Here is a 24009-nt window from a genome sequence, read left to right on the forward strand (position 1 = left end):
CGGTGTTCCACAGGGGTCAGTGTTGGGCCCCCTGCTGTTCACAATCTACATAAACGACATAGATGAGGGCATAAAGAGCGACATCAGCAAGTTTGCCGATGACACCAAAATAGGCCGTCGAATTCATTCTGACGAGGACATTAGAGCACTCCAGGAAGATTTGAATAGACTGATGCAGTGGTCGGAGAAGTGGCAGATGCAGTTTAATATAGACAAATGCAAAGTTCTAAATGTTGGACAGGACAATAACCATGCCACATATAAACTAAATAATGTAGATCTTAATATTACGGATTGCGAAAAAGATTTAGGAGTTCTGGTTAGTAGTAATCTGAAACCAAGACAACAGTGCATAAGTGTTCGCAATAAAGCTAATAGAATCCTTGGCTTCATATCAAGAAGCATAAATAATAGGAGTCCTCAGGTTGTTCTTCAACTCTATACATCCTTGGTTAGGCCTCATTTAGATTATGCTGCACAGTTTTGGTCACCGTATTACAGAATGGATATAAATTCTCTGGAAAATGTATAAAGGAGGATGACAAAGTTGATCCCATGTATCAGAAACCTTCCCTATGAGGATAGACTAAGGGCCCTGAAACTGCACTCTCTAGAAAGACGTAGAATTAGGGGGGATATGATTGAGGTGTATAAATGGAAGACAGGAATAAATAAAGGGGATGTAAATAGTGTGCTGAAAATATCTAGCCTAGACAGGACTCGCAGCAATGGTTTTAAGTTGGAAAAATTCAGATTCAGGAAGGATATAGGAAAGTACTGGTTTGGTAATAGAGTAGTGGATGAGTGGAACAAACTCCCAAGTACCGTTATAGAGGCCAGAACGTTGTGTAGCTTTAAAAATAAGTTGGATAAATACATGAGTAGATGTGGGTGGGTGTGAGTTGGACCTGATAGCTTGTGCTACCAGGTCGGTTGCCGTGTTCCTCCCTTAAGTCAATGTGACCTGACCTGACTAGGTTGGGTGCATTGGCTTAAGCCGGTAGGAGACTTGGACCTGCCTCGCATGGGCCAGTAGGCCTTCTGCAGTGTTCCATCGTTCTTATGCTCTTATGTTCTTATGAGTGGATGTGGGTGGGTGTGAGTTGGACCTGATAGCTTGTGCTACCAGGTCGGTTGCCGTGTTTCTCCCTTAAGTCAATGTGACCTCACCTGACTAGGTTGGCTGCGTTGGCTTAAGCCGGTAGGAGACTTGGACCTGCCTCGCATGGACCAGTAGGCCTGCTGCAGTGTTCCTTCGTTCTTATGTTCTTATGTATCTTACCTAACAATCTGTCGGTATTTTATACCATTTTAATATTCACTCATAAATACACAGTATGTGGAGCGACTTATTTTCTCTTTTATCCTGTTTAACCCGTCGTCCTCTTACTGAGGAATGTAGAGATAAAAATTGTAATAACCTTCGTTATTATAATCTTTATTAATTATATTATTATAATTACCATGTAAGTCAAAATACGATTCCAGACATATTAAGTAAATACCCTAAATTTACTTGTAATAATTAAAGTATAAATTGACGATATATGTCAATATGTACTGTATTCACTGTAGCTCTTTTTGAGCATAATTCTTAATGAAGCCTACCTGTGTATCCTTATATGCATGAGCTACTCTCCACAGGATGGATATGGGATGCACAGTAACCTTGCCACTTCGGAGGCTAAATCTAAATTTCCATTCTATACGGTGTCATTTTACTTACTCAGTGTTATCTTACATGCAGAATGTGATCTTACATATATTTAGTGTATGGAAGACCCTTCATCGCTAAACCATGTATTTAGTGTATGGAAGACCTTTCATCGCTAAACCATGTATTTAGTGTATGGAAGACCTTTCATCGCTAAACCATGTATTTAGTGTATGGAAGACCCTTCATCGCTAAACCATGTATTTAGTGTATGGAAGACCTTTCATCGCTAAACCATGTATTTAGTGTATGGAAGACCTTTCATCGCTAAACCATGTATTTAGTGTATGGAAGACCCTTCATCGCTAAACCATGTATTTAGTGTATGGAAGACCCTTCATCGCTAAACCATGTATTTAGTGTATGGAAGACCCTTTTCCCGTAAAGAATGTACTAAGTGTACGGAAGACGCTTCTTCACTAAAACAAATACCATTCCTGCTACTACAACTGTTGCTGGTAATTCTACTGTTATCATCACTATTACTAGTACTATTACTACTTGTATTACTATTATTGCTACTCAACTTCCTTCTTCCTCTTCCATTTCCCGACCTGCATTCTGGTCTTCTCTTCATTTTCTCGCTAAGTTGTGATTTGACGTCAGTTTATCTTTTCTGTCAGATCCTCCTACATGGGTGCAGCTGGTGCCAGGGTCAGGAGGTAACGTCGCGCTAAGAGAGGGCGTGGAAAGACTTTTGACTTGTGAAAGTAAAGGATCGCGACCCCCAGCAAGCTTCCAGTGGTTCAAAAATGGTGTTGCTCTCACCCACTACAATCAGGTCAATCACTGTAATTCTGAGCCTCAACGATTGTGGTATCATCACTTATTAAGCATGATGCACAACATTCTTTAAATTTCAGCTCTGGTATTTATAAACTTGATAATTTTATATTTCAAAATATTGTTCATAAACTTACAGGTAAAAATATTCTTCAAAAGATTAATTTGCAGTGAATTATATATATATATATATATATATATATATATATATATAGTGCAGAGGTCTGACGGAAGTCTAAAGCGTCCTGATGGAGCCACTATGCTACCTTGGAAGGATGGAAAGCAGATTGCCTGGGACTACACATGTGCCGCCACATTGGCAGACACCTACTTGCCATATTCCGTAGTGGAAGGGGGTGGAGCTGCCAGCCACAGGGAGACCCAGAAGATCCGCAAATATGAAGACCTTACCCCTTGCTATAACTTCATCCCAATAGGCCGGAGACCCTTGGAGCATGGGGCAAGTGTGCTCTAAAGTTCCTAACAGAGCTGGGTGAAAAGCTCATCATAGAAACCAAGGACCACAAGGCGACCACCTTCCTCTTTCAGAGACTCAGTGTTGCGATTCAGAGAGGAAATGCCTGCAGCATTCTGGGCACGCGGCCCACCGCCGGGGAGCTGGACGAAGTATTCGAGATGTAGCTCTGAGTTACCTATGTTGTTTTACTTTCTATCGTATTTTTGTGAATGTTTTGTCAATGTATTTTGTCTTTAAATAAAATATATAAATAAAATATAGGGGGTGGTAGGAGAAAATTCTCAAACAGCTTCAGGGAGAACCTTGAGTTTTCCCTGAAGCAAGTTTATTCTTTTCTCGGAGGATGAGGGTCCCTATAACAGTTCTAGAGGTGGTACCTTTATATATATATATATATATATATATATATATATATATATATATATATATATATATATATATATATATATATATATATATATATATATATATATATATATATATATATCAGTGTTTATATATATATATATATATATATATATATATATATGTATATATATATAAGAGACAACACAATATGCCATGTCACCTTACCATTGAGCCAGCGATCCTACGAAGATCACGCATCCAACAGAGCTAGATGTTTTTCTTGTGATCTGAGGACACTCGTGGAAGTGGTATCTCAAGGATTAATTTCAGCCTCCTCCTGTTTGAATACCAGCCTCAACAAGTAGTTTATATAGTAATGAAGATTCTTGGGGCTGGCTATTGCATCTTCTAATTTCCTATTCCATGTCTGGTAAAAACTCAGAGGCAGTTTACTGCCCCATGTGGGGGAGGGGGGGGGTAAGACGGGAAGGGTCGTAGGGTTGACCACACAATCCTTAACAATACCACTCGTTTCTTGGGTACAATAATATAATATAATATATGCTTGTTGAGGTAGTACACAAACAGGGAGTAGAATGAAATTAGCTCAGAGGCGTCCATACCACCGTATGTCCTTCGATGGCGGGTGCAACATCTAGCTTGGCTGGGTGCACCATTGTTAAAGATCGTGTGATCTAGTGATCTAAAGCATCATGCGTTTTTGCACACCATGAGGCGGGCAAAAACAGCATGGGTTCGTCTCCTTTGCTAGTGCAATGTTGTTATTGATCAATGCCACTCATTTCGTGGGTACAATAATATAATATACTGCTTGTTGAGTTAGTACACAAACAGGGAGTAGAATGAAATTAGCTCAGAGGCGTCCATACCACCGTATGTCCTTCGATGGACGGTACAACATCTAGCTTGGCTGGATGAGCCATTGTTAAAGGATTGTGTAGTCTAGTGGTCTAAAGCGTCATGCGGGACAAAACAGCATGGGTTCGACTTTATGATGAAGGTCAGGAAGTCTTTTTCTAAGTGATGCAATATTCCAGCTTAATATAGAAAGTTTATGCGAGTTTTGATCCATTATAGTAGTCCTGGGATCATCTTGAGTTTCTCAGCATAATGAAAAAATTGTTCATATAAATAGCAGACCTTATCAATGTCAACAGCGCTACCCTTGTCCATGAGTTTTAAAAGTGCACTTCCAGTTGTAAGGCCTCGTGGGAGTCTTTGTAAACCCAGAGCATGACGCTGTTTATGTGTGAATGTATGATAGGTGACACCACCACTCACATTCCCTCCTCCACAAACATTACACGCAACACTACAACTCTCATCACCAGCGCCACTACCAACATTGTGTTCATTACATTTATCAACAGTATTGTATTCAACATTAATGTCTATGTGACTAACCTCATCACACTCTTCACCACCACTTATATTACGCTCATCACTATTACTAACATTATAGACACCACCGCTCTCGTCACACTCTTCACCACCACTTATATTACGCTCATCACTATTACTAACATTATAGACACCACCGCTCTCATCACACTCTTCACCACCACTTATATTACGCTCATCACTATTACTAACATTATAGACACCATTGCCCTCATCACACTCTTCACCACCACTTATATTACGGTCATCACTATTACTAACATTATAGACACCACCGCTCTCATCACACTCTTCACCACCACTTATATTACGCTCATCACTATTACTAACAATATAGACACCACCGCTCTCATCACACTCTTCACCACCACTTATATTACGGTCATCACTATTACTAACATCATTGACACCATAGCCTTCGTTATGATGCTCACTATAGTTATCAACACAAGTATTATATTCGTCATTACTGTGATTAAGAACACCACCACCACCTTGTTCAGCAGCCTTATACTTGCTTTCACAAATTGTGACAATCTTGTTATTGGTACACTCTACACATCTTTCCTTGTGTTGTTCAAGTTGTTGCTTCAGGAGAAATTGTTGTGTTTCCAGTACTTTTATGCACGACATCAGGTTGTATACCACAGGAGCAAGACTTGGAACATCTGGAGACGTGAAGTCCCGGTCAGCTGAGCTCCTTGGCTGACTGTCAGCTGACTCAGCTAGGCTGGTATTAACAGCCGACGTGATGGGGGTCTGTTGACGTGCTCCCCAGGTGAGGTGCTCAACCCCATTGTCTGAGGGCAGGCATGAGCCAGTATTCAGACTCGAGGTACCTGGTAGTCCTGGGGGGTCATAATGAGGGGTACAGGGTGAAGTGCGGTTGGCTGCGATGCGATCAGCAGTCAGCATGAGCTGCTGTGACTCCTGAGGTCTTACAATTGATACATTGTTTAGCCACAGTCTGTTGCTGTTTGATCATATCATAACACCGTTCAGAAGGATGAGCATTGGCACACACTGCACACCAGTGTGACTTAGATGGGCATTTCCTGGCAATGTGGCCCCAGCGTTGACACTTATAACATCGACGTTGAGGAGGTCTGTACAATGCAATGTAATAGCGTCTGTTGAGGGCTGCGCGGGAGTGAATATAGCGTGGCAGAGTCCCCTGGCCAGTCCACTCAGCTAATATCAGACCGTTGGAAAGTCGACGAGGGCTTGCAACTTGCTCTGACGCCAGATGTTAGGTAAGACACATATGCAACAGTTAGACAACTTTATTCCGAAACGTTTCGCCTACACAGTAGGCTTCTTCAGTCGAATACAGAAAGTAGGCAGGAACAGTAGAGATGTGAAGACGATGTAATCAGTCCATCACCCTTAAAGTCGTAGAATTTGAGGTTGTCAGTCCCTCGGCCTGGAGAAGTTCAGTTCCATAGTCAGGAACTATCTGAAGATCAAGCGACAGTGCGGAGACTTAAATACTGTCGGAAGGAGAGGTGCAGGGTAGTAGTAGTAGTAGTAATAGTAGTAGTGAGAGGCAACTGAGAGGTCATGTCCCTCTCAGATCCAACCCTTCTTACTTGAAAAGCTTGTTCAAGGTGTTTTCTGTACCAAGATGCCACGTGTTGCAGTGTCTGACAAGATGAACATCAAAATGGTATACAATACCGACAGGTTGTTAGGTAAGACACATATGCAACAGTTAGACAACTTTATTCCGAAACGTTTCGCCTACACAGTAGGCTTCTTCAGTCGAATACAGAAAGTAGGCAGGAACAGTAGAGATGTGAAGACGATGTAATCAGTCCATCACCCTTAAAGTCGTAGAATTTGAGGTTGTCAGTCCCTCGGCCTGGAGAAGTTCAGTTCCATAGTCAGGAACTATCTGAAGATCAAGCGACAGTGCGGAGACTTAAATACTGTCGGAAGGAGAGGTGCAGGGTAGTAGTAGTAGTAGTAATAGTAGTAGTGAGAGGCAACTGAGAGGTCATGTCCCTCTCAGATCGGTATTGTATACCATTTTGATGTTCATCTTGTCAGACACTGCAACACGTGGCATCTTGGTACAGAAAACACCTTGAACAAGCTTTTCAAGTAAGAAGGGTTGGATCTGAGAGGGACATGACCTCTCAGTTGCCTCTCACTACTACTATTACTACTACTACTACTACCCTGCACCTCTCCTTCCGACAGTATTTAAGTCTCCGCACTGTCGCTTGATCTTCAGATAGTTCCTGACTATGGAACTGAACTTCTCCAGGCCGAGGGACTGACAACCTCAAATTCTACGACTTTAAGGGTGATGGACTGATTACATCGTCTTCACATCTCTACTGTTCCTGCCTACTTTCTGTATTCGACTGAAGAAGCCTACTGTGTAGGCGAAACGTTTCGGAATAAAGTTGTCTAACTGTTGCATATGTGTCTTACCTAACAACCTGTCGGTATTGTATACCATTTTGATGTTCATCTGACGCCAGATATTGAGGATTCAAGTGCTTGTTGACGTTGTAGATGACAATAAGCACTTTATGTGCCCTTGGTGGGGCTGCTCGGAGTTTGATGTTGGCATATTCGCGAGTGAGAAGTTTGTCTATAAATGCTGATTCATTAGGCACAAAGACGTAGTTATCCTCATCGTGGACAAACTTGATCGTTTTCTCTAGGTTGTCTGTACTAGCTTCGAAAAACCAGTTACACTTGGTCTCTTGATCAGTGTTGTTAGGGAAATCTAACCTGACAGCTTTGGGAGGGTGTGCGCCCACTGTATTGCTTTCAGCAAGCTTTCTCTGGAAGCCTCGTTCTTTTTTCCGAGCCTGTTTACTAAAATATGTTTCAAATCTGCCTTCACCATCATCTACGTCAACACTATCAGCTACACTCATAGCTGACAGGAGTTTCACACTGGCGATGGGCTAAAGGATACCGGCGAATAGAAGGGACAAGGAAGGGATATTCACCTCGCTAGACACAGGCAATATGGGTGTAGTGGCCTGCGGGTCGCAGTGCGATTTTCAAGGTCATTCACGGGGCCACAGTCGTTTCGAGAGTTACCAATATTGCACTACTCGTTAATTACTCCAAACCCGCAGCACTTAACACAGCTAGCACACGTGTCTAGGAATGACAGACAAATTTTCACTCTGTGGACAAATAAATCAGCACAAACTTAATATGTTTATAGATGAACCTCTGGCTTGTTACAGTTAAAAAGCCGTCTCCAAAGGAGTTACCAGGTACTAGCCTTTCAAAACGGAAAACTAATTCCAGTGTTTCACTAGGTATGTCACAACTCACACACAAGAGTTCTAACAACACCGAAGGTACGGCCGGAACACTGTAGAACGTTCACAAAGGCATTCTGGGATTCAGAAGAGATGTAACTGCAGTGTAACTTGACCTTCACTGGCTGGCTTGGAGTGCTGTTTAGCCTGGATCGGTTAAACTCGCCTTTATCCCATATGTAGATAATGGCGACGAGCTAAGGGATACCGGTGAATAGGAAAGTCGAGGAAGGGACATTCACCTCACTGGACACACGCAGTATGGGTGTAAGTGGCATGCGAGTCTTATAGTGCCATTTTCAAGGTCACCCAGCAGGCCAGACATTCCTCACTCATTTTAAGCCTACGTAGGTACTAATGGTAGCACAATGTCCTGAGTCAGTGAAATCCACTCGTGCAAATAGTTACAACAAATCTGCAGCACTTAACACTTCTAGCACAAACTTATTATGTTTATAAGTGAACCTCTGGCATGTCCCACTTAAAATGTCAGTACTGCAATGCTCGTTAAATTGTTCTTAACTAAGCCACTACAGGAAACACTGGTATGCCAGCAGCACTGTAGAATGTATACGTAGACATGCTCGGGGGACAAGACAGCTGTAACTGCAGGCTGCCTTAGCTTGTCCTGGCTAGCTTGGAGTGCTGTTTTCAAGCCTGCTTGAATGTGCTTGCTAAGCCCGTGTCAACCACTTGGATATTTGCTTGTAGCAGGCAGGTAGGCACACAGGAGACATATTCGTAAGATGAGTGGAGTGCGGCACAGAGGACTGACACGGGCACTCGAGCATTTATGTGGTCTGGCAAAAACCGCCTCTAGACCATAAGTAAATAGAGGCTAATGGCTGAGTTCCAAATCGAGGAAGGAGGGGAGAGAGACGAGGTGGAGTGAAGGTGTAGCCTCCTACAGCCACTTCAAATCAACATATTTGTGTTTCACTAGGTATATCACTAGTCACAGTTCACACATAAGAGTTCCAGCAGCAATTCAGCTGCGCTCCAGCGATATTTGTTGCATGATGAGTTATCAGTCGGGTGAGATAAGCAGTTCTGATATAGAAGGCCTAGGACTTCACTCAACACACACGTCCTCTCCCCTCAACCACTCAGGCCTAACTGAGGAAGACACTAATGTGAATAGACCAAGCAGATGGAAATGGAAAGTAAAAAACTAGCTGGGAAGGAGGGTGACCCGAAAGGTGTTACGAGGATACTAAAGTGCATGTTGACCCCAGCAGGTGGAGTTGGAGGTGTGTGGTGACCAAGTGCGGGTTGTCTGGTAACCCTACAAATGTAGTAAGGATGCTAATCGGTGCTTTAACCCAGTAGGTGGAACTGGAGGGGGAAGTGTCTCGCTCCACATTGTCACTGACACCAGACTCATCTGACAACGGGGCGATGCTGACGTGTCGAGGCTTCAATCCCGGTCTTCCTGACACTCTCCTGGAGAACTCCATGAAACTTTCTGTGTTCTGTAAGTAGCTACCTGTACTATCTATCTTCTTTCCTATACCTATACATATTATGCAGGTTTCACGTCCTGTATTCTGGCGTTTGATGCTCACTTCAATTTGTTCAGTGTTCAATATCTAATGTCATGTCTTTAAATATCATGTTTCAGAGTACGGTACAGAGTGCACTTACATTCGTTGATCAACCGCTAGAATTTACCGTATATCTCTAAGCAAAGAATGTCAGGCATTATATTATATTTTAGAAAAGTTTTCAGTGTTGTATGTGTTCAGGGTCGTGTACGTGGTGTGCTCAAGGCCTTCTAATGGGTGTTGTGAATTATGTTTATTCGAGACATCAAGGTGGTGCTCTTGGTGTACCTACAGATAAACCGCAGCTGGAGCTACAACTTGGCCCCAGCCTCGAGCTAGGCAACGTGGAGGAAGACGACGACATAGTCTTAAAGTGTGTAGTGAAGGCCAACCCTGCCGTCACCGGTGTCCAGTGGGCACATAATGTAAGTATGCATCTTTTTATTCACATTTTGCTTATCAGCTATGTGCTACTGCTTCATTATGTCTGACAGTTACACTGTAGGAACAAAAATTAAGTACAGTTCCACAAAAAAAACTTTTGTATTGATAAAATCTCAAATAGTTGAAACGTTATAAAAATGTCTCTTTTGGCTAAGTGCCTTTTTAACCACTTGTCGGCTATGTCATAAACCAAAGTTGTTTCCCTGTTTTTTTTCCTTGCATGGGATGTGTTTTATGCATTAAGTAAAGAAATCTTGCGGTTGGTGGTGGGAAATTTGGTAGAGCGATGAAAATGTCATCATGTAACCAACCACAGGAAGTAATGGGATTATTGACTTAGGAAATCGTAGCATGATTGTAAACATCTAAGAACAGAGAGCATTAGAACCGACGGCAAGTCAGTCTTATAATTAGCAGTCTTGTGACCTTACCACTGAACAATGCAAGCTGAATGATTTGTCCACCTAGGTGCATATCTATACCCTTGGACAATTAGCAGGGACTCCACCGTGACAATAATGTGAGACTCCACCGTGACAATAATGTGAGACTCCTCCGGATAATCGTACATTAGTAGTCACAGCGCTGCCCATCTAACTTTCCTAGAGCATAAAAATGTACATAGATGGATGAATCTTTTGGCTGGCGTAGTAGTGGTTAGAACACTGGCCTGCTAGATTTTGGACTGGCTTGCCATGGGTTAAAATTTTGTCTCTTCCTCAGTCCAGTACAATGATGAATACCAGAAGCTGAAAAGGAGTTTGAGGTAATCAGTCACTCAGCCTGGAGTAGATGTGTTCAGTCCATCATTTTTGTTCAATCCATCAAACTCGCTATGTTCCACCATTCATCTCTGTATTGGACTGAGAAAGCCACTGGTTAGCGAAACGTTTACACAGTAAAGGTACCTAAGTGTTGCACAAGTGTCTTATTCATCAACCTGTCGGTTTTCTGAACCATTTATATTCAACAAAGTATGAGCATACTGACATTGAGGAACGGAGTGAGGAAAGGAGAGAATAAGTGAGGGAGGTGGTAAGGAAAGCTATGAGAAATGCTGAATCGTCTAAAAAGGTACTTACATTACATCTGCTTGACATTACAGCACTGACACTTCTAAACAACACAACAACTCAAACCAAGCCTTCTGCTTCACCTACACTCCCAGTTCTAGCCCCTGTCGGTATAGAATCTTCTCGCAACCAACCTTATCCCAACCCCAAAACCCCCCTACTCTCTATACTACACTTTTCCCTTCCTCTTTCGCCAACACCTATGGTCTCTCCCACTTCCAGTGCAAAATCCACCCTAAAAACAACACTTAATCTTTACTCCAAACTACCAGCTCTTCCTATACCCCCACCTACTACCCTGATACACGCACCTAAACAATAAGAGCACCATAACATAAAGTGTAGTATGGAAATGCAGATGAAATTACGAATACGAGCGATGAATGGAAAGAGGAAATAGAGGGGACATCCCCAGACACTGTAGTCATAACAGAGACCAAGCTCACAGAATTGCTAACATTCAATCTTCCCAAAAGAATATCAAATAAAGAGAAAGAACAAATGAATCCGATGGGGAGAAGTGTTGCTAACCAGGCAGCAGTGAATTTTTGAGATGTAATATATGGGGAGAGATCGAATGAATACGTAAGAGGGACTCTCAGAACTTGGGGAAACCAAGGTAGTGATAGCATAATATACAATTCACTATTAAATATCAGGAGACCAAGACACTAATAAAGTGGCAACAACAGGGCTATGTTGGACAGGAGACATCGCATAAGCAATGCGAAACTATAGATCATGGGTCTCCAAACTGCAGCCCGCGGGTCACATGAGGCCCGCCACAAGATTTTATGCGGCTTGCACTAACTTGATACATTAATAAACAGTAAAACTAATAATCCCTCAGTTTTAGTTACTTAATTTACTTAAAGTTAAGGATTTTGTTGTTTGTAACAATTTATATGTAAAAATTTTTTCTATTTTTTTAATTTTTTAGATATACCCTTGAGTTATGGAAGGAAAAATGAAAAGAACAGTGCAGAGTGAGTGTAGATTGTTTAGTGAAGAACGGGGCGTAAAGTACTTCTTTGTACAAGCAGGTGATAAAGTGTCGTATGGCACGAAACTGTTGTACTTTTGATGGGATACAATGTACTTCGGCACTATGACACCAAACATGAACCAAGTTATTCCCAAATCACAGGAACACGGCGGCGTTCGGAAAAATTTTAATCAATGCAACGCAGGTTGCTTTCCCAACATAGTTTTTGTTTTCTTAGGCAGAAGAGAGCTGAAAATTACGCTTTAACCAGGGCCAGTTACAAAGTAGCTTATGCGTTAGCTAACACAGGAAAGTTATTCACCGATGGAGATCTGATCAAAGAGTGTATGATGGAAGCAGTGAGAGAGTTATGCTCAGAAAAAGCGAATCTGTTCGAAAATCCTCAGTCGTGTGCCAAACACTGTTGCTCATAGAACTGAAGATATAGGAAACAATATATTTCATCAAACTGCAGACAAAGCACGAAATTTTCAGTTTTATTCTCTCGCACTTGACGAATCGAATGATGTGACTCATCACAACTAGTATTCATCAGTGGCGTCGAGAACGAATTTAATGTCACACAAAAATCAGCATCGATGCATAACATGTACAGCACAGAAACCGTACAAGACATCTTCAAAGAACTGCAAAAAACTGCATTAGAAAGTAACCAGGAGTGTAATAAACTGCAGTGCGTGATTAATGATGGAGGAAAGAACATGTCTGGGGTGAAGAAAGGTTTGGTTAGACAAATCACAAAAGCTTATGAGGATATTTCTGCCTTACGTTATCATCAGTAAGCATTGTGCGGAAAATATGTTGATATATCTTACACTCTGAAACCTGTTGTTTCAACAGTGAATTTCATTCCATCTCACAGGCTTAATCATCTCCAATTTCGTGATTTTCTTAAAGAAACCGATTCTGAGTTTGTTGATTTGCCTTATTATACAGCAGTCTGAAGGCTTAGTTGTGGAAGGTTCTATCACGTTCTTTCAGCTCAGAAAAGAACTGATTCATTTCCCACAAAGAAGAATCGGCCCGAAACACTTTTATCAATTGATGACTGGCTTTGGAAATTGGCATTTCTTGCAAACGTGACAAGTCTTGTGAATCAAATAAATCTGAAGTTGCAAGGCGATATAAATTTGATTTATGATCTTTTCATGCATATCAAGGCATTCAGGGAACAATTGATGTTATTTGGACATGTGAAAGTTTTAAGCTTGGTTCATTTCCTTCTTCATTTGTAACAGAAATCATTAATGACTTGCAAAAACAATTTCAGAAACGATTTTCTGATCTTGATGAAAAAACGGATGAAATAAAGCTGTTCCAAAATCCATTTGACCGTAATGTTGAAATAATCCAAAATTAGTTTCAAATGAAAATTATTGAGCTCCAGTCAGATGACATGTTGAAAGAAAAGTATAAGATGGATATCTGATCCAAGTTTATAAATCTTTACAGCCTGAACAGTTTCCAAATTTAAAGTTATTTGCTTGTGAATTCTAATCGGTTTTTGGTATAACGTACCTTTGTGAACAACCATTTTCAAAAATGAAATGTATTAAGTCGAAATATCGCATAAATATATCTGATGAGCATTTGAAGTTCATTCTAATAACTGGCTCCTCAAGTCTGAAACCTCAGTTCAGCAATATTTAGAAATTAATAAAACAATTCCATCGTTCCCATTAATCTTGTGGAAATTAATCTTGTGTCAGCTTTTCTCATCTGCAGTTCAGTAATCGATTATATTCTCAGAGTATTGGCTTATGTCTGAAATTTTTACTCATTATATTTAATTTCTCAGTGTAAGCATGGCGCTGTTTCTTCGTAATTGTAATATTTATTTTGTTCTGAATCATGTCATGCTGACTACAAGAAAACATCCAAATAATACTTATTCATTCATTTATATTTGTTTATAAGACTGAGTTTTTTCTTTGGCCAGCGAAAATGTGTAAAATATATGATGTGGCGCTCCTAATGAAAAGTTTGGAGACTCATGATATAGATCATAGGAGACTTGAACCACAAAAAAATCTTCTGTGAAAGTCTGCAGACAAACGAGGGACTGGATACGTGAAGAACTAGGTTGCTAGAGGTTGTAGTAGAAAACTTCACGAGTCAGCATACTAGGGACACAACTAGAGAGAGAGAAAGACTAGGCGACGAACCAGCGTGGCTGAACCTTGTGTTCAACATAAGTGACTGTGATGTAGGGAACACTGAACCTCAGAGGCCCCTCTGTGCTAGCAGCCATCCAGTAATGACGTGCTAATTAGCTGTGGAAATGAACGAGAAGAGAAACACAGTGAATGAAGGGACGAACGTGGCTATAAATTAGACTACACCAGCTTCAGGGAATATCTTGACATGCACAATGTAAGATTACGGAGAAGAGTATTAGGCAAAGAGTAGTGGAGCATCTAGAAAGAAGCAGATTCACTAATAACCGTAAGAATGGCTTGAGAGATGGTAAATTCTGTCTTACAAATCTGTTCGAGTTCTACGAAAAACTCTCTCTCTCTCTGAAATGGCGTTCGATGCAGTAAGTACTCGAAAAAAAACTAGGAAAAAGGTAGAGCAAGCAGGAATAACAGGAAAATAACTATAATGGATAAAGGAATATTTAATATGATGGAAAAAATAAGTTATTGTCTGTGAGGAGTGTCGGGATGAGCGAGTGTGAGAAACGGGGTTCCAAAAGGGTCAGTGCTTGGACAAGTACTATTTCCTGTGTATGCATACGACATTAAATAAAAAAAACTTCAGTCAGAGGTATACCTCTTCGTAGATGAAGTATAATTTATCATGAGAATACAAGCAGAAGCAGAACGGAAAAGAATACAAATGGATCTGGACAAGGTGGCTATTAGAATTTAACCGCATCAAATTCAAAGTTATCAAAATTGAGGAAAGGTTCAGAAGACCGAAAATAAAATATAGGCTCGGGGGACAAAGGCTGCAGACCTCCCTTGAAGAGGAGAATCTCGATGGGGCATAGTTCCGAGCATATCACTCAAGGAACACATCAAATGAATAACTGCCGCAGCAAATGCGAGACTGGCGACCACCGTCCAGTATATGGCATATGTGACGCTCATTAAGCATGCTCTGTCAGCATGAAACCTGCATCTGATAAAGCATATATAAAAAGCTGGAAAACGTGCAAAACTTTACAACGAGATTAGTCCCTGTGCTGATGAATAGGAGCTATGAGAAGAGACTAGACGAGCTAACATGATGACAAAAGAGGACAGAAGGACCAGGAGTGACATAATTATGATGTACAAAATACTAGGAGGAATTAACATGATGCACAGGGCGAGTGTCTGATGTAGATGTGGGCTCAACTGGATGTTCACAATACAGATAAGTTATAGGTTTGCTATAAAATATTTCTTTACTCCTAAAGTAGTCAAAAAAGTCGCAAGATCTAGCTAACGATGTGGTAGAAAAATGATCCATAAATATATTCAAGAAGAGGTACGATAAGCATCACATATCCACTAGAGAGTGAACCCAATGGCTGCTAGAGGAAAGTAAGCAGTGAGGCTCGACCCCGGCATCAACAAGGAGACGAGTACAAATAGGTAAGCACGGCTCAGACAACTTCTTGAAATTTCTCTGCTAATGCAGCCTCTGAGGGTCAGGACTCGAAAAAAGCCCAGGTTGTTACCTTGAACTAATACAAACGAGGACGTATGTATATTATTTATCTTCATTAACACACCTAGGCAGATTGACCCGAAAAAGAAGAAACACTTACATCATCATTCACTCCATCACTATCTTGCCAGAGGCGCGCCTACACTACAGTTAAAAAAACTGCAACATCAACACCATTCCCTCTAAGCGCAGGCACTGTACTTCCCACCTAAAGGATTCAAGTCTGCCTTGAAGGTTTCCCTGAATCTCTTCATAAATGTCACACAGATACACACGACACAGAAATACACAGATTCTGCTTTTGACTCTCGCCTCGGCAGGTCATAGCAGCTCTCCTTACTTAGTCTCCCTACGATCCCCGTTGGGGAGCGGAACCTTTACCAGCGTTGTCTTCGCCTTGACTTGACCGATGAGCTACGCAAATCGTGTAAAGATCAAGCCAAAAAGTGGTACCGTTGATGATGGAACTGTTGTGCACGGAGCATTGCATGAAAAATTTAACGCTATTTTATCATTCAAAGAAGCATTCATTGTTGTGTGTCACGATGATGCTGAAGCAGAGAAGTTACTTACTACAGAAGCCACCACTACTCTTACTGCTCAAGGATTTATTGTTACATCTTCTCCTGCCCTCAGGGCAAGGAAATCAGTGTTCCTGAAAAATTCTGGATAAGATTTTGACCTCTCAACCAATTGCTGAACTCAAGTCATCTATAGAAACTCAAAATACTTGGGCTACTGTTGACAGCATTACCAAAATCCCGAATGCATCGTCTATGCTCAAGGTCACCTTTACCGACGTGAACATGGCTGCCACTGCTCTGAACGAAGGTCTTGCTGTTTACTACTATTACATCAGTCCCACCTACATAGAAGCAGTGAGATACCACTACATCCAACATTGCTGGAACTGTTATTCTTATCTTCACACTACCAAGGCATGTCCAGCAAAAGACAAGAAGTTCTGCACTACATGTGGTAGTGAGGGACACACCTTCAGTTCCTGTACCGTTGCTGCTCCATCACATCCAGTGTGTTTAAACTGCAAAAGTAATGATCACCATACACTGGCAGCAAAATGCCTACAAGAAAGGATATTATGAAGAAAACACAAGATGCAGCAAAGAAAAAATCTACTAACAACACACCAACGTATGCCGCAATTGCAAAGTTACAAGCAGACACTACAAAATTACTTCAAGCATCTACTCTACAAGGCTATCAACAGTCGTCTCCACCCATCGACACCATGCCTAACCCTTCTAGGGTAGGGTAGGTGCCTGAGCCCGAGCCTTTAGCTCATAAGGCTGTCATTCCCATTTGCCCCCTTGGGGCGGGGATGGCAGACCAGAGAGGCCTAGCTTGTGGCTAGACCTGGGGACAGTTGGTCCCAAAGATGAGGAGGTACTTGTGCCTCCTCCCATGGGAGACTTAGGTCTCAGACACTCCCTCGACAGGGAGCCAAGGCCGGGCCACCACTTGGAAAAGGCCCGGGCCGGGAGAATACCGGCTAATCTTTAATAATAATAATAATAATCGTCTCCACCACCTCTCACAGCACCACCACCACCAGACGATATCTCTAACAAATTTTATTACTGCATGATGTTTGCTCACATGCAAAATGCTGCGAAACCTGGCTCTTTCAACACGACTATTAATGAACTTCTTGCACTTAACAACATGCCATCATTTAACTTCCCTGCAAGTCCACCATCAGCTGAGATTTTGAAAATAATCCCGAAGATCGTCAGTTTTGAAGCGCCAGATGACTTGAAGGAATTAATAATTGATAACGACGACGCCTCCTCTTTTGAATCCTCCAATCAACATTCCCCTCAAGGAAGGTTCCTTGATGTTGGTGAGGGGCTCTTGATTTAGGGAATTGAATCTGTGCTCCAGTTCCCCGAATTAAACCTGAATGCCTTCCACATCCCCCCCCAGGCGCTGTATAATCCTCCGGGTTTAGCGCTTCCCCCTTGATTTTAATAATAATCCAATCAACATTCACCTGACAACATCCAAGACAGCACCACGCCTCCTATTCGTCGATTGGCTTGTCTCACCACGACCAACCAAGATCCTACCCTACCTCCGCCATCAACACCACCTTCCTCAACTCCACCACCGCCTTCACCTCCCTCACGTCCACTACCTGGATCACTAAGCGTTAAACATAAAGGACTCTCGTTCTTCACCACGACGCAATACCCAAGATCAATGACTCGCCTAGAACTCATCCAACATCTCCAAGACAATACTGCAAAGTACACCAGCGACGAAAAGCCATTCCCTACCGTCAACCAGATAATCCACCAACTCCAAACCAACGAACTCTTCTACAGCTCTCCCATACGTGTGATACAACTCTCTAGAACAAAATTCATTGCCACGAAAAGCGGATCAAGAGAATAACCAACTCATCCTGCTTGCTGCCTACTGACACTCTCAGCTCCTGCCGCTGCCTTCGCCATCCTCTCCTAATGAGCCAAGTAACATCATTCAAGCCTCTCCATCTACGCCTCCAGTACTTCGGTACCACATGTCCCAAAGTGGTTGGGCCACTTGCCTTGATTCCTCCTCTTCCCCTCCTTCCCATCCTTTTCCAGTTATTTCCATCCTTCCTTATCCTTCTTCCTTCCCATCTCACGACAGCTCTCGTCGTCTTCTTCGATTCGAGTCGATTCATAAATGTTAGTTTGCTCACACTCGAACAGCATGTCAAGTCATAAAAACCATTTGTCTCCACTCACTCCTATCTAATACGCTCACCCACACTTGCTGGAAGTCCAAGCCCTAACACACAAAAGCTCCTTTACCCCCTCCCTCCAATCATTCCTAGGCCGACCCCTACCCTGCATTCCTTCCCCTACAGATTTAGTTACTTTTAGTAACACTACACCTCCTCCTAATTTCCAAACTACGGATTCTCAGCGTTATATTCACACGGCACATTGGCCTCAGACACGACATCTCCACTGCCTACAGCCTTCTTCTTGTGGCAACATTCACCACCCATGCTTCACACCCATATTAAAGATTTGGTATAACTATACTCTCATCAATTTCCCTCTTTGCTTCCATGGATAACGTTCTTCGTCTTCACAGACTCCTCAGTGCGCCAGTCACCTTTTTCCCTTCATCAGTTCTATAATTCACCTCATTTTTAATAGACCCATCTGCTGACAAGTCCACTGAGAGAAATCTGAAAACATTCAATTCCTCCATACTCCCTCCAATTATTCTTTACCTACTTTTATTGTTATCCTCATCACCTTACTCTTTCCTATGTTCACTTTCAATTTCTTTCTTTCACATACCGTACCAAACACGTCCACCATCCTCTGCAAATTCTCATCAGAATCTCCCAAAAGCAGAGTGTCATCAGCAAAAAGCATCTGTGACAATTTCAAATTTGTGTTAGATTCTTTATTTTTTAATCCCACACCTCTTGCCATCACCTGAGCATTCAATATTCTTACCATGGGTACGTCACATATCCCTGTCTAAGGCCTACTTTTACTGGGAAATAATCTCCCACTCTCCAGCATACTCTCACCTGAGCCTCACTATCCCCATAAAAAATCTTCACTGCTATCCGTAACCTACCTCCTATTCCATACATTTGCAACATCTGCCACAATTCTCCCTTATCTACCTTATCATACTTATTTTCCAAATCCACAAATGCAACAAAAACGTTGTTACCCTTATCTAAATACTTTTCACCCATATGTTTCACTGTAAACACTTGGTCTACACACACTCTAACCTTCCTAAATCCTCATTCTTCATCTGCGATCCTGTTCTCCATCGTACTCTTAATTCTTTAAAAAATAACTACCATATACTTTACCAGGTATTCTCAACATGCTTATTTCCTTATAATTTTTACGCTCTCTTTTGTCCCTTTTACCTTTATATAAAGGAATTATTCACACTCTCTGTCAATCCCTAGGTACCTTACCCTATTCCATATATTTATCAAATACAAGCACCAACCACTCCAAAATTATATCCCTTCCTGTTTTTAACATTTCTGTCGTTATCCCATCAATTCCAGTTACTTTAGCCCCTTTCATTCCACCCACTGCCTCACACACCTCCCTCACACTCACAACTGGCTCTTCCTCACTCCTACAAGATGTTATACCTCCCTGCCCAGTGCACAAAATCACAGCTTCCCTATCTACATCAACATTTAACAGGACCTCAAAGTATTCCCTCCATCTTCCCAAGACCTCTAACTCTCCTCTTCTACTTTTAACTGTCAAATCCATTCGTTCCCTAGGTTTTCTCAACGTATTAATTTCCCTCAAAAACTTTTTCTTATTCTCAACAAAATTTGTCGATAAATTTGCTCTCCTTTTACATTCCTTCACCACTCTCTTATCATCTCTTTCTCTCTCCATATACTCCTCCCTACTTGTATTACTTCTACTTTTTAAGAACCTCTCATATGCTAACTTTTTCTTTCTACTCTCTTTACCTCATAATTGAAACCAATTGCTCTTCTTCCCTCCCGCACCCACTTTCCTGTAACCACAAAATTCTGCTGAACACTCTAACACTACATTCTTAAATATACCCCATACCTCTTCAACCTTATTGCCTATTCTCTCACTAACCCATCTTTCTTCCAATAATTGTTAATATCTTTCCCTTACTGCCTCCTCCTTGACTTTATAAACCTCTTACTTGCTGATTCCTTTCTCACCTCTTATTCACTGATTCTATTCTCCTTGTATCCCATCTACCTTTTTACTCTCACTGTAGCAACAGCTAAAAATGATCTGATATATCTGTGACACCTCTATAAGCATGCACATGCTGAAGTCTAAACATCAGTTTATCTACTAATACATTTTCCAATAAACTACTGTCATTACACCTTACATCATGTCTTGTATACTTATTTATAATTTTTTTCTTAAAACATGTATTACCTATAACCAAACCCCCTTTCTATACAAAGTTCAATCAAAGGCACCCAATTATTGTTTACACCAAGTACCCCAAACCTACTTACCACACCCTCTCTAACTGTTTCTCCCACTTTAGGTCCCCTACCACAATTGCTCTTTCACTTCGTTCAAAACTTCCTAAACACTCGCTTAACATCTCCCCAAATCTCTCTCTCTCTCTCTCTCTCTCTCTCTCTCTCTCTCTCTCTCTCTCTCTCTCTCTCTCTCTCTCTCTCTCTCTCTCTCTCTCTCTCTCTCTCTCTCTCTCTCTCTCTCCCCCTCCTCTCTCTCTCTCTCTCTCTCTCTCTCTCTCTCTCGCTCTCTCTCTCTCTCTCTCTCTCTCTCTCTCTCTCTCTTTCCTCTACACTCCTCTCTTCTCCAGGTGCATACATACTTATTTTAATCTCATAATTCTTGAATTTATACTTTCATTTTCCCTCTTCTCCTTCCATAACTGATTCATCAACTTTATTGCTATCCCTTCCTTAGCTCTAACTCCCTCAGATACTCCTGACTTAATTCCATTTGTTTTTTAACTCTAAAATTCCCTACCCCCTCCAGCATTGTTTTGCTTAGAGCTAGGACATCCATCTTCATTTAACTCATAACATTGGCAATCATCTCTTTCTTATCATCTTCACTACATCCACGCACATTCTTTATATATAATATATATATATATATATATATATATATATATATATATATATATATATATATATATATATATATATATATATATATATATATATATATATATATATATATTGTTGAGATTTTTGGCCTTACCAGCTAAGATATAATTATATATAATGAACACTTAGCTGATAAATGACAGCAAATCATCTACACAGCCGCCCCTGCAGACGAGGTCTAGAAGCTGTCGAAACCATCACAACAGTGGGCTGTCAAGAGATACAATTTGTAAGTATATTACCCCTAGGGGGTGTTATGTCAGCATATTTCATTCGATGATGGCTGACGAATACTTACTTGTTTGGACTCAAAAGTCCACACCTTACTGCCGATTATAGGTTGATTACAAACTCCTTGTGACTCAAGAATTGCGCAATCCCCCGATCTACAAGAAATTCGTAACACCTTGCTCTTTGTAACGTGAGCTATGGTGTTCTCAACACCTTCGACAGATATCGGTGACTTGATAGAAGCTGAAGTGTCCTTGGATGTCCACGTCTTCCATTGTCTAGGAAACGCACACTGGTACACTATGTTCCACAAGATTCGTCTTTATTGTTCACAATGTATCACAAGAGAAGCTGATCACACTTCTCTTAAGAGTTTATTGTGTTTTGTGAGACACTTTATTCACACTAACGCACAGATCAGTGTCCTTTGCTGGTTATCCTGGCGTCAGTGTCTCGTAGTAGAGTCAAAGTTAGTCTGGCGTCGTCACACCGCTCCATGCCGTCACTGCCCTAATACACAAAAAAAAACGCTGACCTAGTACCTTGCATCCTTGTCACCTCCTCGATGAAGCAAAGCAGAATGTTTGTTTCTTGCTGTCTTAAGCAGAAACAACAATGTACACTATTTTTACTATGGTAATAAAGTGGGAGCAGGATTTTCCTTAATTGTCCTGCTAAGTAAGAATGTATTGTCTCTTATAAAAATACACGTTGCAACACCGCTGCAAGGAGCAGAGGTCACTTGATTACATGGCATAGCATCTGTGATCAATTACTCACTCTAGCAGTAAACAAGACGCTCGCCCCTTCTGAGTGGCCCCTCAGGGCTGAGAGGGCTGAAGGGGGCTGAAGGGGGCTGATACCCCCCTCCTGGAGAAAATTTCTCCACACTGGGGGGCGGCGGAGGTTCGCTGCAGGTGAACTATTCATCACTTAACATTAATTTAATTTTCTCACTCGCCACCACTGCTGCTTGTCTTTTCTGAACAGCTTTAGTCTGTGTGGTTTCTGGAGAATCACTAATTTTGTTTTCAACACTGTGTAATTCTAACGGCACTAGTTTATTTATTGTCCGCTTATTCACTACACCTTTGCTCAAAACATCAACTGTCCTGATGATTCCATTTGCATCAGGATATATGGTCACAATTTTTCCAAGTGGCCATTGGGACCTCGGACCATCATTGTCGATAATCACTATGTCACCAGGTCTTAAGGACTTATGATTTTCAGGAACACCAGCTCCATAGAAGTGTTCTCTCAATGAGGTGAGATAGTCTTCTCGCCAAATTTTCTCCCAACGTTCAATCACTTTATTAAGGTGTTTGAATTTAAGTCTGAGTTGCTCAGGTTCGAAATAAGTAGGATCCTCTATGATTTCTTTATCATTCATGGGAGGAACAGGTTCGAGCCTTCTGCCATGGAGTAAATGAGATGGACTTAACACTTCTAAATTGTCCAGATCATCGGTAACATAAGTTAGAGGTCTGTTGTTGACTCTATTTTCTATTTCAGTCACAACTGTACGGAATTCTTCTAAGTCTATTCTCTGACGATGAAGAGTCTTCCTTAAACAACGTTTTACAATGCCGATCATTCTTTCATAAAATCCGCCGTGCCATGGAGATTTAGGAGGAATGTATCTCCAACGACATCCGCGTTGATTCAGCATCTGTTGTACTTCTGGTTGATCAAAGATCTTACTTATATAAGCAGCACCAGCAACAAAGTTCGTTGCATTATCTGAAATCATCAGTCTGGGACATGCCCTTCTGGCTGCAAACCTTCTGAATAATTTGATAAAGGTTTCAGCAGACATGTCAGTGGCTACTTCTAGATGTACTGCTCTAGTCGTAGCACAAGTGAACAAACAGATGTACACCTTGATGGGAACTTTGTTAACAGTGTTGGTTAAAATTATTGGTCCAGTATAATCTACACCTGTCACCTCAAATGGAGTGATATGACAAACTCTTTCAGAGGGATATGGAGGTGGACCTGGATACTGACATACTCGCATATCGTAGTGACGACAAGTAATACAGTCCTTTATTTGTTTTTTCACACTTTGTCGACCTTGAGGTATCCAGTAGGACTGTCGTATATGACAAAGTGTGTCAGCTACCCCACCATGTAACACGTTACTGTGGGCGTTTTGCACAATCAGTTTTGTTAGCCAATGATTCTTGGGGATCAATATTGGATGTATGGCTTCTTTAGGTAGTGAAGAATTATGAATTCTTCCTCTACATCTTATAATCTTTTCTGAGTCGAGATAAAGTCCTAAAGAATTAATCATAACAGGTTTCTTTGGGGATTTATCTTGTGTTTCTAGAAATTTATATTCTGTAGAG

The 24009-nt window shown here is 41.4% G+C and overlaps 1 protein-coding gene across 1 annotated transcript in view; it reads left to right on the forward strand.

Moving 5' to 3' along the window:
• LOC138852655 (uncharacterized) overlaps positions 1-24009 on the forward strand; it is a 445859-nt gene that overhangs the window by 319459 nt on the left and 102391 nt on the right. The window contains exons 7-9 of the mRNA XM_070084742.1: positions 2338-2495; positions 9368-9512; positions 9877-10007. Coding sequence (XP_069940843.1) covers positions 2338-2495; positions 9368-9512; positions 9877-10007 — 434 coding nt within the window. The remainder of the gene's footprint in view (positions 1-2337; positions 2496-9367; positions 9513-9876; positions 10008-24009) is intronic.

Source organism: Cherax quadricarinatus, chromosome 13 (assembly GCF_038502225.1).
Source record: "Cherax quadricarinatus isolate ZL_2023a chromosome 13, ASM3850222v1, whole genome shotgun sequence".
Taxonomy (NCBI): domain Eukaryota; kingdom Metazoa; phylum Arthropoda; class Malacostraca; order Decapoda; family Parastacidae; genus Cherax; species Cherax quadricarinatus.